This window comes from Ranitomeya imitator, chromosome 7 (assembly GCF_032444005.1).
Source record: "Ranitomeya imitator isolate aRanImi1 chromosome 7, aRanImi1.pri, whole genome shotgun sequence".
In the NCBI taxonomy this organism is placed as follows: domain Eukaryota; kingdom Metazoa; phylum Chordata; class Amphibia; order Anura; family Dendrobatidae; genus Ranitomeya; species Ranitomeya imitator.
In genome coordinates, this window is record NC_091288.1 from 204,725,416 (window position 1) to 204,740,780 (window position 15,365).

The window sequence follows — 15,365 nt, forward strand, 5'->3', positions numbered from 1 at the left end:
AACAAAATGAACATACACCCTGTAGTAAGTGAACAGTCATAGTACACGTAAATAAGATAGTGGACTTAGTTATCACTATTTTGATTTAAAAAAAAAGGTGTAAAAGCCATCCCACCACCACAAGGTGACCCTACTCGGGATGGTTCTATTCTGTCTCTAGTACTAAAAGGGTTAGGGTTCACTTTGTGTCAGTCAAACTCACTTATGCTCTGGCTTATTTCGTTGGCTTTACAATAAAAATGTTTTCATACATAAAAGTGCTAGTTTATTTTTATCAATTAACAAAATGTAAAGGAGAAATCTAAATTCCATCAATATTTGATGACCACTTTTTGCCTTCATCAGTTCTTCTGGGTACTTGCACAGAATCTTTGGAGGATCTCGAAGGGAGGATGTTCTAAACATCTTGGAGAACTGACCCCAGATCTCCTGTGTTTAAGGCTTTTCCAGATCCTTCTGTGTCTTCGTGTGATCCCAGACAGACTTGATGATGTGAGATCAAGGATACGTGGGAGCCATGTCATCCCTTCCAGGACTCCTTGATCTACCGTACTTTATGCTAAAGATAATTCTTAAGGACATTGGCTGGATGTTTGGGGTTGTTTTTTTCTGCTGAATAAATTTGGAGCCTACTTCATGGTATACATGACGGATAAGTATCTGCTTGTATTTCTCAGCATTGAGGACACCAAGAAATGGGCAACGTTGAGGATGGAAAATGTAGTAGTCGGCCAAGGAAACTTAGTGCAGCAGATGACAAACACATCAGGATTACAGTCCTTCAAATTTGGAAGATGCCCAGCAGTGTCATCAACTCAGAACGGCCAGCAACCAGTGGGACCCAGCTACAGCCATCTACTGAGAAGTTTGGCCAGAAGTGGTCTTCATGGAAGAATTGCATCTCAAACCCATATTGTTGACAAGGAAACAAGAGCAAGCAACTCAGCTGTGCACGGAAACATAGGAACTGGAGTTCAGAAAAATGGCAACAGGTGCGCTGGACTGAAAAGTGCCTAGAAGAACTGAGGACAGCAAAGTACGATCACTGAATTTTGATGGGATTTTGAGTTTCTCCATTTTGTTAATGGGTAAAAATAAGATATTAATATTTTATTAAGGAATTCTTACTGTGCAGAACTTTTACCACACATGCCTAAAACTTTATGTGGTAAAGTGGTGGTCACGGAGGCAGGGTTATTTCGTAAAGACCATTTACAATCCGAATGGCAGATAACAGAACAATGCACTGTATCCTACAGCACATATCGTGGAGATTAGATAGATTTCTGGTTCCTATTGTCAGTGCTGTAGTATATAGGGGGAAACAGGAGTCTCCTCTTATAGGTAGTGAGTGGGGTTGGATTTGGCCAACCAGCAGCACAGAGGGAGGTCCGCACTTCTCCGCAGCATCTTCCTATACTGAAAAAAAAGAGCACAGGGAGAGGAGCCAGGGAAGGACTGAACTGTGAACACTTCCAGCACTGTAAGTACTTAGAATATCGCTCAATCTCTAAAAATGTTATTCTGAGAAAATAGCTGGAATATTAATAGAATATATAACAATAAAGTCTGTGCATTATTCAGGGAGTATCATAGATAACATATACCGTATGTATGGCATAGCTTCTGTACACATCGGAAACTAAAAGAAATAATCCTACATCTTATTACAGTTCTCAAAATGTTCCGTATAAATGGATCATGAACCGTGACAGCAGGTAATACCTGTAATTCTATTAGATAGAGCGATAGATAACAAAGTTATATGGTGCGTGAAAGAATAAAACTAAGAAAATAGACAAATCAATAGATAAATATAAAAAAAAGAGCACTTTAAAACTAAAAAAATATATATAGAGGAGCAAAATAATCTGAAACATGAGAAATAGAGAAAGAGAAGGTAAAAGATGAAATGAAGAATGAATTAAAGAAATCCGATAATATAAAGCATAGATACGAAAGAAGAAAGAAAACTTAAAAAAATAGATAGCCACTGTATGTACATAGATGGATCGATAGATAAAATAAAGAGATATTGAATAAGAACTAAATAAAGAAATATTATAGAGATGTAGATGCTTTACATTATCTATTAAACTAATGAGATATGAAACAAGAAAGAATGAACAAGGTAAGAAAGCCAACTAAATAAACATATTATATATATATATATATATATATATATATATATATATATATATATATATATATCACATACATATATACATACATACATTATATATATATGTGTATGTATGTGTATATATATATATATATATATATATATATATATACATACACACACACAGATATATAGAGATAATAAATAGGGATAGATTGTAGCTATATAAAAGATAGATAAATATATAGATAATACATAGATAGAGATAGATGATAGTTAATAGATAATAGATAGATACTAGATAGTGTAGAAAGGAAAAAAAAAAGAAAAAGACAGAAAAAAAGAGAAAGAACTTAGGTAGATAGAAGGTGGAACATTTTTTACTCATTTATAAAAGATCAAACAAATATTTCCGGACAATCTTTCTCTTATTGAAAAAGTATGAAGCATAATAAATTAGCTGAATCTGTCAGCTCTTTTTGCCATATGAATGTCTGAGGCACCGCGGAGACGTCACTGGTCTCTGCTGGATTGCCGCTTTGGATAGAACAACATTTACATTGTCATCAGATTGTGAAACACGAGGATGTGATTTATCATTCAAATGTGTTAAATGTAGACCAGTGACTGTGATTTATGAAGCGGATGGATTGTTTAATGTTGTTAAAACTTCTGTTTTGTATTGATTGGTACTTGTAGTCCACACACGTCAAAATCAGATTGGACAACCTGATTGTACGTGGAGGATGTGCAGATGGGAGGGGTATTATGTTTTCATGGGACGCAGATGAGATCTACTGTACAGAGCTAAATGGTATGGTCTAATGTAGGACAATCCGTACATCTATCAGACATTGTCCATTTTTGTCATTGGCACAATCTGCATATGTCCCAACATTCAAGGAAAGGGATTCATGGGGAATATAGATACTAGCAATAAAATAATTAAATAGCCAGTTCTGATAAATCAGATATTTTATTGCATAAACAATTAATAATTTAAGTACTTAGATAATTGATAGATAATAGATAGACCGACAGATAGATATGGAAGCCACAAATAGACGGACAGACAAATAGTTAAGTGAATAGACCAATAGACGGATGGACAGACAACGGAGATTGATATGGAAGATAGATACTGTAGAATAATAGATATGAGATAGATAATAGACAATAGATAGACAGATGATATATATAGATAGATAAATAGATAGAATTATTATAATGCTCTCATATCTGGGTGCACTATTATGACACATAATATATGCTAATAAATATTCCCATTGATACCAGGAATCTTCTATCCTTTTAATACAGTTATTCTATCCCAGATATGAAGTAATAATAATTCTGGACTATTTATAGTTATTGTTTCTATGGTTGGATGGTTTTGCACAATAAAGACCTGATGATAACATTGTTCTGTCCATAGATATTTCTGTGTCTGCGCAGCTTTTGCTGCTTGTTCACACGAGGTGATCATCGTTACCGTTGTTCTTATTTTCTCTAATGTATTTGGGCCCCTGACCGGCCATATATATTAATTATATATATATTAACGTTAGAGGGATAGGAGGCTGCGAGACATTGCATACAACACGAGGGTCCGGCGTGGTGACAATGGACAACTGTGCTGCAAAGTGACTTATTTTGTAGGATGAGGGTACAAGTTCTTACGTCTTGCCTCTCCCATCGTTAGATCTCGGTGGGAATATCTCACCTCAAAGACTATAAAGCTGCACGGGCCCCAGAGCATCTGCCATACCATGGTAGGCTGGGTGGTGGAGACCCAACCTTGTCCCCTGTTGGTGGTGGATGGGACATAGAAGAGGATGGATCTGTACAGGGAGATGGCATTATTCTGGTCAAATCTGAGACCTCTGATGGGATTTAGTCAAATCCCCCAATTCTTCATTCAATGCTTTCACGTTCAAACTCCCCCACTCCAAAGATCAAGACAATTCCAATATACCAGACTGTGTCCGACATAGAGAAAGAAAGAAAGAAAGAAAGAAAGAAAGAAAGAAAGAAAGAAAGAAAGAAAGAAAGAAAGAAAGAAAGAAAGAAAGAAAGAAAGAAAGAAAGAAAGAAAGAAAGAAAGAAAGAAAGAAAGGAAGAAAGGAAGAAAGGAAGAAATATACAAAACTGATATAGAAAACGGGTGCAAGACTCAGGGGACCGACCCAGTATCCTCCATATCCATACAGCAAAAAATGGCAGCCGCCAGACATGATATAGTGGAAAAAAACCCTCTGGTCTTTATTCACCTATGTATGTGTGCACACGGGTGAATAAACGCCACAGTTTTTTTTCACCATCTCATATCTGGAGTGCTGCCATTATTTGTTGTAGATAATAGATAGACATTAGATAACAGATATATAATCGATAAGATAGATAATAGATGATAGATAATAGATATTAGATAAGATACTTAATAGATGGATAGATAATAGATATATGGAACGATGAATGGATAGATATTAGATGATAGTATGTATGTAGATAGATATTAGATAATTGTTGGATAATAGATGTATAGATAATAGATAGAGATAGATATATAGAAAGATGAATAGATAAATAGATAGATAATAGACAGATGATAGATAATAGATAGATAAGATAGATAATAGATGGATATATGGAGCGATGAATGGATAGATATTAGATGATAGTATGTATGTAGATAGATATTAGATAATTGTTGGATAATAGATGTATAGATAATAGATAGAGATAGATATATAGAAAGATGAATAGATAAATAGATAGATAATAGACAGATGATAGATAATAGATAGATAATAGATGGATAGATAATAGATAGATAAGATAGATAATAGATGGATATATGGAGCGATGAATGGATAGATATTAGATGATAGTATGTATGTAGATAGATATTAGATAATAGTTGGATAATAGATGTATAGATAATAGATATATAGAAAGATGAATAGATAAATAGATAGATAATAGATAGATATATGGAACGATACATAGATAAATTTTTGACGAAAGTCCATTTATCTCTCATAGAGTATCTATAGGGCCCGTGGACGAGTTTTATGGTTGAGGCCAGATCTATAGATTACCGGAGGCTCCACCTTGTATGCGGCAATTTCCGATTCCTACATTTATAGTTATTCTGAGTGAGATTTATCTACCATGGGGTTGTGTGAAATTGATCATTTCCAGGGCTCATTGGGGGGCGCAGTATACTGGATAGATCCCTGCACAGAAGGCTCCTGTGCCCTGGATACCATGATTAGTAATTACCGGCAGGGAGAGGGTTAGCAATGTTCTCTGTTGGTGCTCAAGATGTAACCAGCAGTCTGTGCTCCTCCAGGGTCTTCATCTGGCCCTCGGGGGTCCCATACACAGGAGGCTGCACCATTTGGTTGTGGTTGGGAGCAGCCTGTAGCATTGAACTGTGGAATATGAAAAATGGGTCTGTACCAGGCTCTCTCACCAGCAGCTGCTGCGGGAAATGGGCATGTCCTCCCCCACCAACATCCGTGCCATCCCCCGGGGTGCAATCTGTGTGCACCAACACAACCCTCCAACCCGGCTGCTCCGAGACTCCCAGCACTCTCAGCCCAATCCGCTTCATTTATAGTCATCTTGCTGTTGGTTTGTCCTTATAATTTATAATTAACCCATATGCTGACAAGGATAATCCAACAGGAGCCCCAACAAGCCCCTTACATCTAGAGTGTATGACCACCATAAAGGTCAGATTTCATCATGTAAGGCCGGATCTTCCAGTGGTCTCCAGATAAATATCATGTCTATGCTCAGCTTTTATGGAGTGACCACCGAATTCAGAATAGGTGATAAATGCATGATCGCAGGGACCCCCACCGGAGGTGGTCTCCAACTGAATAGTGCAGCGGTTGAGCATGTGCAATACTACGTCATTTACTGTCTATAGGACTGAGGGAGTACTGCGCTACTAATGGGGGAGATGCAGAAGAAATCTGAGGTCAGGAGGTCCATGTGGGGCTTATTACTTTTCCTAGGACGAGGGATAGATAGAAAGAAGTTGAAATCTTTTCAAATAGATGAATGATAGATAGAGGATAGAGAAGAGATAGATAGATAGATAATAGATGATGGATAATAAAAGGGATAATAGAGAGATAATAGAGAGATAATAGAGAGATAATAGAGAGATACATACAGTGGGGGAAATAAGTATTTGATCCCTTGCTGATTTTGCAAGTTTGCCCACTGACAAAGACATGAACAGTCTATAATTTTAAGGGTAGGTTAATTTTAACATTGAGAGACAGAACATCAAAAATAAAATCCAGAAAATCAATTTGTATATTCTATAAATTTATTTGCATTTTGCACTGAGAAATAAGTATTTGATCCCCTACCAACCATTAACAGTTCTGGCTCCTAATCAACTTGTTACCTGCATTAGAGACAGCTGTCTTACATAGTCACCTTTATAAAAGACTCCTGTCCACAGACTCAATTAATCAGTCAGACTCTAACCTCTACAACATGGGCAAGACCAAAGAGCTTTATAAGGATGTCAGGGACAAGATCATAGACCTGCACAAAGCTGGAATGGGATACAAAACCATAAGTAAAACTGTTGTAAATCCAAGAGAAAGAAATATAGCGCACTCCTCGGTCCAGACGTAAATCTTTAACTTTATTGGAACATCTTACGAAGAAAAGCGGGCGGGAGACAACGTGTTGGGGGGTGAAGGACTACAGCTGTTTCGCGCTAGTGGCGCTTCTACAGGTCCTAAAACCATAAGTAAGATGCTGGGTGAAAAAAATACAAAATTACTGTCAATCGGCATCAATCTGGGCACTATGCAAAATCTAACCTCGTGGGGTATCCTTGATCATGAGGAAGGTGAGAGATCAGCCTAAAACTACACGGGGGAACTTGTTATTGAACTCAAGGCAGCTGGGACCACAGTCACCAAGAAAACCATTGGCAACACATTACACTGTAAAGGTTTAAAATCCTGCAGTGCCCACAAGGTCCCCCTGCTCAAGAAGGCACATGTACAGGCCCGTCTGAAGTTTGCCAATGAACACCTGGATGATTCTGTGAGTGATTGCAAGAAAGTGTTATTGTCAGATGAGACAAATATTGAGGTCTCAGGCATTAATTCAACTCGTCGTGTATGGAGGAAGAGAAATGCTGCCTATGACTCAAAGAACACCGTCCCCACTGTCAAGCATGGAGGTGGAAACATTATGTTTTGTGGGTGTTTCTCTGCTAAGGGCACAAGACTACTTCACCGCATCAGTAGGAGAATGGATTGAGCCATGTACCGTAAAATCCTGAGTGACAACCTCCTTCCCTCCGCCAGGACATCAAAAATGGTTCATGGCTGGGTCTTCCAGCAAGACCAAGACTTAAAACATACAGCTAAGGCTACGTTCACATTAGCGTTTTGCGTGTTTGCGTCGGGCGCCGCAGCGGCGGCGCATGCGTCATGCGCCCCTATATTTAACATGGGGGGCGCATGGACATGCGTTGTGCTGCGTTGTGCGACACATGCGTTTTTTTTGCCGCAAGCGTCGGGCGCAGAAAACGCAACAAGTTGCATTTTTTTGCGTCCAAATTTCGGCAAAAAAGGACGCATGCGTCGCAAAACGCAGCGTTTTAGCGTGCGTTTTGGTGCGTTTTTATTTGCGTTGTGTCGCCGACGCAGCGGCGCACAACGCAAATGTGAAGGCAACAAAAGAGGGGCTCAAAAAGAAGCACATTAAGGTCATGGGGTGGCCTAGCCAGTCTCCAGACCTTAATCCCATAGAAAACTTATGGAGGGAGTTGAAGCTCTGAGTTGCCAAGTAACAGCCTCAAAATCTTAATGATTTAGAGATGATCTGCAAAGAGGAGTGGACCAAAATTCCTCCTGACATGTGCGCAAACCTCATCATCAACTACAAAAAATGTCTGACTGCTGTGCTTGCCAACAAGGGATTTGCCACCAAGTATTAAGTCTTGTTTGCCGGAGGGATCAAATACTTATTTCTCACTGCAAAATGCAATTAAATGTATATAATTTATACAATGTGATTTTCTGGATTTTATTTTTGATGTTCTGCCTCTCAATGTTAAAATTAACCTACCCTTAAAATTATAGACTGTTCATATGTCTTTGTCAGTGGGCAAACTCACAAACTCAGCAAGGGATCAAATACTTATTTCCCAAACTGTAGATAGAGAATAGATAGATAATGTTAGTATATAGAACAAGCAATCAATTGCATAATCAAGTCTAAGTGGACTAAAACTTTAATATATATATATATATATATATATATATATATATATATATATATATATATATTTGATATATATTTATCATTTCAATCAATTTTTCTCCAGCTAATAAAAATATAAACATATTTGGTATATATCACGTTTGCAAAATTTTGAATGAAAATTGACCCATATGGAAAATGCTGTAAAACAACAAAAAAAAATAAAATGCCAAAACCATTTATCAGTTGTTGTACCTCCAAAAAATGCAACAAAAAGCCATCAAAACATCATACGTACCACAAAGTGGTGGCAATTATATCTACAGCCCGTCACACAAAACACAAGCTATTAGTTGACGGAAAAAAAGTTGCATGCTCAGAAAATGGGGATGAGCTGAATTTTATTTTTTCATAAAAAACAAAACAAAAAACAAACTCTACACGTTTGGTAATGCCGCAATCATACGGACCTGAAGAATAAAGTTACCAGGTAAATTTCACCACATGATGAACGCCGTTAAAACAAAGCTAGGAAACAACTGCGAAATTGCGTTTTTTTCCCCCAGTTCAGCAGACTTGGATTTTTTTCATGTTTTTCAGCGTGTTTTTTGGGGCGAAAGGGGGGATGAATGTATAAAAATGAAAAATAGCTATGACTGGAAGGGGTTAAGGGACATTGCCTGACCACCTTGCAAATTTCATCAGGATCCACAGACTATTTCATGTGCTTGACTCTTACCCAAGAGTAGATGTCAGGGAAAAGAAGCATTGAGCATGTTGGGTTTTCAATATGTACAAACCTTTTTTTCCCCCTCTGCCCATTGAGGATGCATGCACACTCAGACAAGCCGAGCATGCATGTGTATAAGGTGGCCGGAGAAATTACCGTTGAGCAATCATATACGGCCACCTTAACATTTCCGCTACGATTGCTTTACACCTTCTCTTACCTCTTTCCATCTTTGTAACTTTTTTCTTCTCTCTCTTCTAGTCTTTTCCGTCTCTCCTCTTTCCCATCAGTCCATTTCTCCTCCCGCCTGTCTCTCCCCCCGGCTGGTTAGAGGCTGCCCTCAGTGTGAGACTGTGCAGTGATACAGTAATTCCCATGCACAGGTGCAGGGTCCCTGATGCTGTGTTACCCTGAGGCACGTCCCCCCGTGCCTTGCCTGACAGACCAGTGGAAGTAATGTCTTGTGGCAGGTAGAGGAATCCAACAGACCAAGAAGATATGTTAAGAAGTGTTTTCAGAAACCGCAGTCCAAACACCTGTCTCTTCCCCCTTCGTCTTTTTTCTTTTCACTCCATATTCAGAGCGATGGAGTCAAAAAGAAGTTTCGGGTCTTGAAGAATTCCGGAATTCTTGTAAGACTGTAGATACATCGTGCCTTGGGTAACATTCATGGCCTAAATTGTTGCCTAGGTTAATGCAGATGATGAAGTTTTGCCTACGTGATTGAATAGTCCCATGAAATGAACTTCTATTCTAGAGAAACCTAGGAGAAAAGTTCTATAGGTCAAATGAGTTTTTTCATATACCCATATAAAACGGTCCTCTGTTCACAGTGGTGACCTCTTGGCCAAAGTAGAGAGTGGTTACAAAGAGTAACTCTTGCTTTGGAGGACTCAGTGTAATGCTTATTTCCTCCTGCGGTGGTGCTATAAGAAAACAACACCTACTGCCATGTTTCCTCAGCTTACAGGTGATCTTTGGAGGTCACATCAGAGAGGGGAACACTTTGCGTTCTAATAAGTAGGGAGTAAAATGCTTTAAATTGTTATTTTTCATCCATGATCTCTTTCCTCGCTTCCTTCCTTCTTCTCATCCCAATTTTTTTTTCATCTTTAGGTCTCGTATCTCCATCTTCCTCATTCTGCATTTTTTTCCAGTTCTACAATATATGTCTCCATCTAAAAAAAAACAAAACATCACTTCTTTGGCTTCTACATGTCCAAAATCACATTTTCCTTCCAACAGATTCATTGACCAAAATGTGCGTACAGTTTTCAGAAATATTTTCTAAATGTATTTACCTTCTCACTGCAGGTTGGTTCTTCCAGAAACAATACAAAAATAATCTCTCAATTTTGGGAAAGGATCTTGTAATTTGTAAAAGGTAAGGTTCCATCTGAAGAAAATGTCAAAAGACGAAGAAGCTGGATGTAAGTTGAACTCTACATGTAAACATAAAGAACGGAAGCCCAAAAAACCACATTATATCCCCAGGCCATGGGGGAAGCCATATAACTACAAGTGTTTTCAGTGCCCCTTTACCTGTATGGAGAAGTCACACTTGTACAACCACATGAAATACAGTCTTTGCAAGAACTCACTGTCACTTCTCATAGAGTCCGACTGGCCCTACAAAAAGAACAATTTCCTTGTCTCTGAGACAAACCTTCACGAAACACATACGGAAGGAAACTTAGAAAAGCAAGAGGCTTGCGATTCCACTGGACTATCCACCAAGGCTAGGCAGGTTGGTGAGAAGACTTCTTCTGAAATTCAGAGATTCCTAGAAGAGGATGATGAAAGACCAGAAGACGAAGAAGAAGAGGAAGTGGTTGGCCAAAGTCAGAAAGAGAAAAGCAAGAACATCCCGGCTTCACATACAAGCTCCAGCAAGAATGATACTGGGCTGAAGGGCAAAAGGGAGACAGTTAACAAAGATGGAGAACCTGAGTTTATCATCACTGATGTATTCTCGTTAGATGGACAATGTGAGAAGGAAAGAGAGGAACAAAGATTTATCAAGGCTTCACGGAAACCTTCAAGTAATCTTGCAGGATCTCGGGTGGATCAGTGGAAACTATTGACCAGCACACTTAAGAAAGCTGGAGCAGATACGTCAGTTGGGTGCAATGGAACCAACATCATTCCTTGTTACCCACCACCAACATATTCTGATTACCAAGAACATCAAGGTCTTTCACTTTTGGGTCTTAATTACCCACTGAACACCAACCTGTTCTCCTATTTGAACCCCACCATGACAAGCGGTACAGCCCAGCTCCCTTTTCTTACTTCCACAGCTCAACTGATGCACACCCCACATTCCACTCACTTCCAGACTTTACAAAACACAGAAAGATCATCATTTCTTCCTCGTTTCTACTATCCTTTGCTATTTGAGCATGCGTTTAACACTGATGCCAAAGTGAAGCCAATGAACCAAAGTCAACCAACAAACACGTTTATTGGTACTTCAAAGCCAAAGATGCCTGTCGACCCTCTAAAGACCTGCTCGCTCAAATCAGAAGAAGGAAACACCACCATCTCTTGGGTGCCTGGAGATAAGATACAGAGTCAAACCCCAGCTCACAATAAACCAGAGGTTGAAGGAAAATGGGTTCCCCAGATGGTAAGAGACATCATTCAACATCAGAAGGAGATTTTAGGCACTTACGGAGTGCAAACCTCCAGAAGTAATGAAGTCCCTATGCAGAAAGGTAACATTGAGGTGTCACCTTGGGACAAATCGAGTCCTTTAGGATGTGTGAAGAGAAAGTCTTGGTTGGACAGAGATGGACCCAATGTAGCAAGTGAACAGACATCATCTTTGGTGGAAGGCGAACGGACTTTCCATAACAGGTAAGATTTTTTGACATATAACACAAACATCTTTAGAATCAGTAAAAGGTCAAGTAGCCATCTCTTGTTCCTGGGGTTCTCCATTCATGAGATATTGCTCCTTCTTCCCAGTATATAAATCTAGTCTTTTTACAGAGTGGGCTTGGTTATCAACTGTTCCTATGGGCATCAGCTTGATGGCCACTCCCAGTTGGATAAAAAGACTAGATTTATATACCTGGGAGAAAAGGAACAAAAGAAAAAACAAGCCGGATTCAGTAGAACAGCAACCATTACACCATGTTAAAAAGAAAATATAGATTTATTGCAAGTGACAGGCCCTCTTTAAATTTTATATTTCTCATTATTATTTTTTTTTTTGTTCCCAAAGTACTCGTTCTCCTATTACATCTCCTGATCTCTGGAACGAGAAGAGCCCTATTTCAGAGGTGACCACTTGCAAGAGGAGAAGATCATCTGAAACTTCCAGTGAAAAATCAGAGCCGATGGTTGTCAATGCATCTCTGCTCATTGGAGATCTTTCAAGAACTTTGGAGGAATATGGGAAAGTGGAGAGGAAGTTGGCAAACCTGACGTCTGACGACGGTGGTCGTCAGAAGACTCTTGGAGAGCAACTTGGTAAGATACGACTGGAACTCCTTCATATCCACCAGGCTCTAGAGAAGGCTTCATGCTCACCCGATGGGCCATTAGACCTCTCTATAAAGAGGGCAGATGATATGGATAAAGAAGATCCAGAAAAGTTTCCAATGAGCGAAGATTCCAGAACACCCCCACCCCTTGAATCCTCACCGAAACAGGTGGTGAAAGTGGAACTGTTGTCTCCAGAGTTGGTGACTTGCTATGCCCGTCCCACCAAGTGTGAAGCGGACTCGAGCGTGTTACTCTGCCCGGATGGAAGAGTGGGGAGCACTGGGATTACCCAGCCCCACGTAGTTCACCAGGAAGAGATTGGAGGTGTTGGATTTGGAAGAAGCCGACTGCAAATGGAGAATATTTGAAGTCCGCAACTCTTCCATGGTCATCTTCACGCACTATCCCCATGAAGCTTTCCACCTGTAGACTCGAAAGACATTAAATGCAAGAGCCGGGCTACCAGGTCTGCATGAATAAAACATTCAGCCACCTCACTGTGACAGATTTGCAGAACACTGTGTCAGATTACTTGGCAAGAAAGAGATCCAGAAATGATTCCAATTTCCCAGGAAAGACAGTTTTTTTAGTGATAGTACCAGAGGCAAGAGTGCATGTCACACCAGTGGTCGCCCTTGTGGCTTCTATGGGCCTGCCGAGACGAAAGTTCAAGCTCAGGTTAGCAATGTCCTGCTATACCCATGGGCAATGTGAACTTATGCAAGGATTTCCCACTTGTCCAGCGGTTATACTGCCATACTTTCTTACAAGGGTTGTTCTGGGAGATGTGGTGGCATTACCTGGTTTCAGGAAGGCCTCCTCCTTTTTGAGGCCTCCTCAGATCTTTATGTAAATTTTTTTTACTGGAAACCTCCTCAAAAAGCAGGTCCATGAACAGCTCCATAGACAAAGGTGGGATATATGACATATTACTGAGGACTTAAAGGGGACCTCTTACCAGGTCAAATACGGGCAGTTTTAAAAAATTTTTATTCCCCCTCCTCCCGTGTTTTTATTTATTTTTATTTTTTTAAATCCGCCATACGGTTCCAGAGATATCGGCTTTTTTATTTTGCACTACTTTATATGGTTTTTACAAATGGGGCGTGGCTCATAGGAATCTGTGGGCGTGTCATTAGGCTGTCATTAGCCACACCTTCTTTATAAAGACCATAAAACTTATCACTAAACAAAAACGCCCTTATCTCTGGAACTGTATGGCAGATTTTAAAGAAATAAAAAATAAAAAACTCAGGGGCGCAGCGGGAATAAAATAACACCACAAACTGACAACTTTCACCTGGTGACTAGTCCCCTTTAAAGTCATAGCTGTAAAAAAAAATTGATCATATGTTGCTCACAACTAAAAATACTTTGTTAATATTTATATTTAATATTTGTTAGTGATCTGATCTATTAAAGCAGTGACTGTGAAGAAGTGTTATTTATTACAGATGGATAAAATGGACAAAGATTAAAAAAAATTTTAAAGGGATTTTACCCCATCGTTTAATGAGTACGCCATACGTTTAATAGTGGCCGTGTCTGGTACTGCAACTCTGTTCTATTAATGTAAATGGGTCTTAGCTGCAATACCAGGCACAGCCACTACCAAATGTAAGGCGCTGGTCTGGAAGAGAATTGATATTGATGGACTATCCTAAGATAGGTGGTGCTGGCGAAGTGTACGGCTGAGATATGGTGGAGCTTAAATGCCCCACGGTTTGGTTTCCTAATGTTGGCAAGTTCTCTAAACCAATAAATATTGGCAGATACTAAGGTCGGCATCAAGTTTATGTGGGCCTTATAGCCCAGAGTCATAGGATAGGTGTACAAACATGGCAGACATAGGGGTCCCCAATAGCCCCCCTCCGGCTGCCATTGGTCCCCATCAATCATTTTGTGTTGGGTGTTAAGACACCTTCCTTCATTTACATATTCTTAAATGCTACAGTCACGGTTGACAACAAGACCCTAGAGATACGTGGTCAATACACAAAAAAAGTTGCTGAAAATTAACTTTTTCTCTCTTTTTTTTAGTAAAATCCTTACTGTAGATCTGACCGTCTCCTAAAGGGTTTACACAAAATTACAAAAACATTGCTGCCTCTTCCAGAAACAGCGCCACCCCTAGCCAATGGTTGTAACTGGTATGGCAGCTCAGCTTCATTAAGTTTTATCTGCAATACCACATGCCACCAGGGGACAGGGGTGGCGCTGTTTTTGAAAGAGTCCAAACAAGTTTTTCTAATTAAAAGAACTAACGTCTGGCAGTCGGTTATCCTCTTTACATCCAGTGAAATAAACTTGCATGATGCTTTGCATCTCATAACGGCCGCTTGTTACTTTTTCTATGCGAATTTTAAGGGGAGGGGCACATATAAAGGGGTTATTTAGCATTTAGAAAAATATAAAAACAGCGCCTCCATGGGATGACGTATGGTATTGCAGCTCATCTCTACTGAAGTGAAAAACGGCTGAGCTGCAATACCAGACACAACCTGTAAACAAGTGTGGTGATGTTTAAAAAAAAAAAATTAGCCAATTTTTTTTTTCTTTTTTTAAAGGGGGCCGATCATTAGAAGCGAATTAGCCCTGGCATTTCTGAAATCGATAATATTGTGTGAAGTCAAAACACCCCCTTATCGTCTGTTCTGATCACCCCCCTCCGGACCACCATGTTATCTAGAGAGATCCTGCCTCCCAGTGGGATGTGTGCTTACAGCGCGCGCCGAGGCAGAGCATCACACCAGCGGGCACCGCTGCCAG

General features: G+C 39.6%; 1 protein-coding gene across 1 annotated transcript; it reads left to right on the forward strand.

Moving 5' to 3' along the window:
• Nucleotides 1–1,429: 1,429 nt before the first annotated feature.
• On the forward strand, nucleotides 1,430–14,040 carry PRR35 (proline rich 35). Its single transcript, XM_069735505.1, has 3 exons — nucleotides 1,430–1,483; nucleotides 10,419–11,963; nucleotides 12,334–14,040. The coding sequence occupies exons 2-3, from the start codon at nucleotides 10,510–10,512 to the stop codon at nucleotides 12,962–12,964; spliced, it is 2,085 nt and encodes a 694-aa protein (XP_069591606.1). The 5' UTR covers nucleotides 1,430–1,483; nucleotides 10,419–10,509; the 3' UTR covers nucleotides 12,965–14,040.
• Nucleotides 14,041–15,365: the final 1,325 nt, after the last annotated feature.

Coding starts and splice junctions, on each gene's coding strand:
- PRR35 (XM_069735505.1), top strand. CDS start 10,510: ATGTCAAAAGACGAAGAAGCTGGATGTAAGTTGAACTCTACATGTAAA. Junction 11,964..12,333: donor GAACGGACTTTCCATAACAG/GTAAGATTTTTT, acceptor TTGTTCCCAAAG/TACTCGTTCTCCTATTACAT.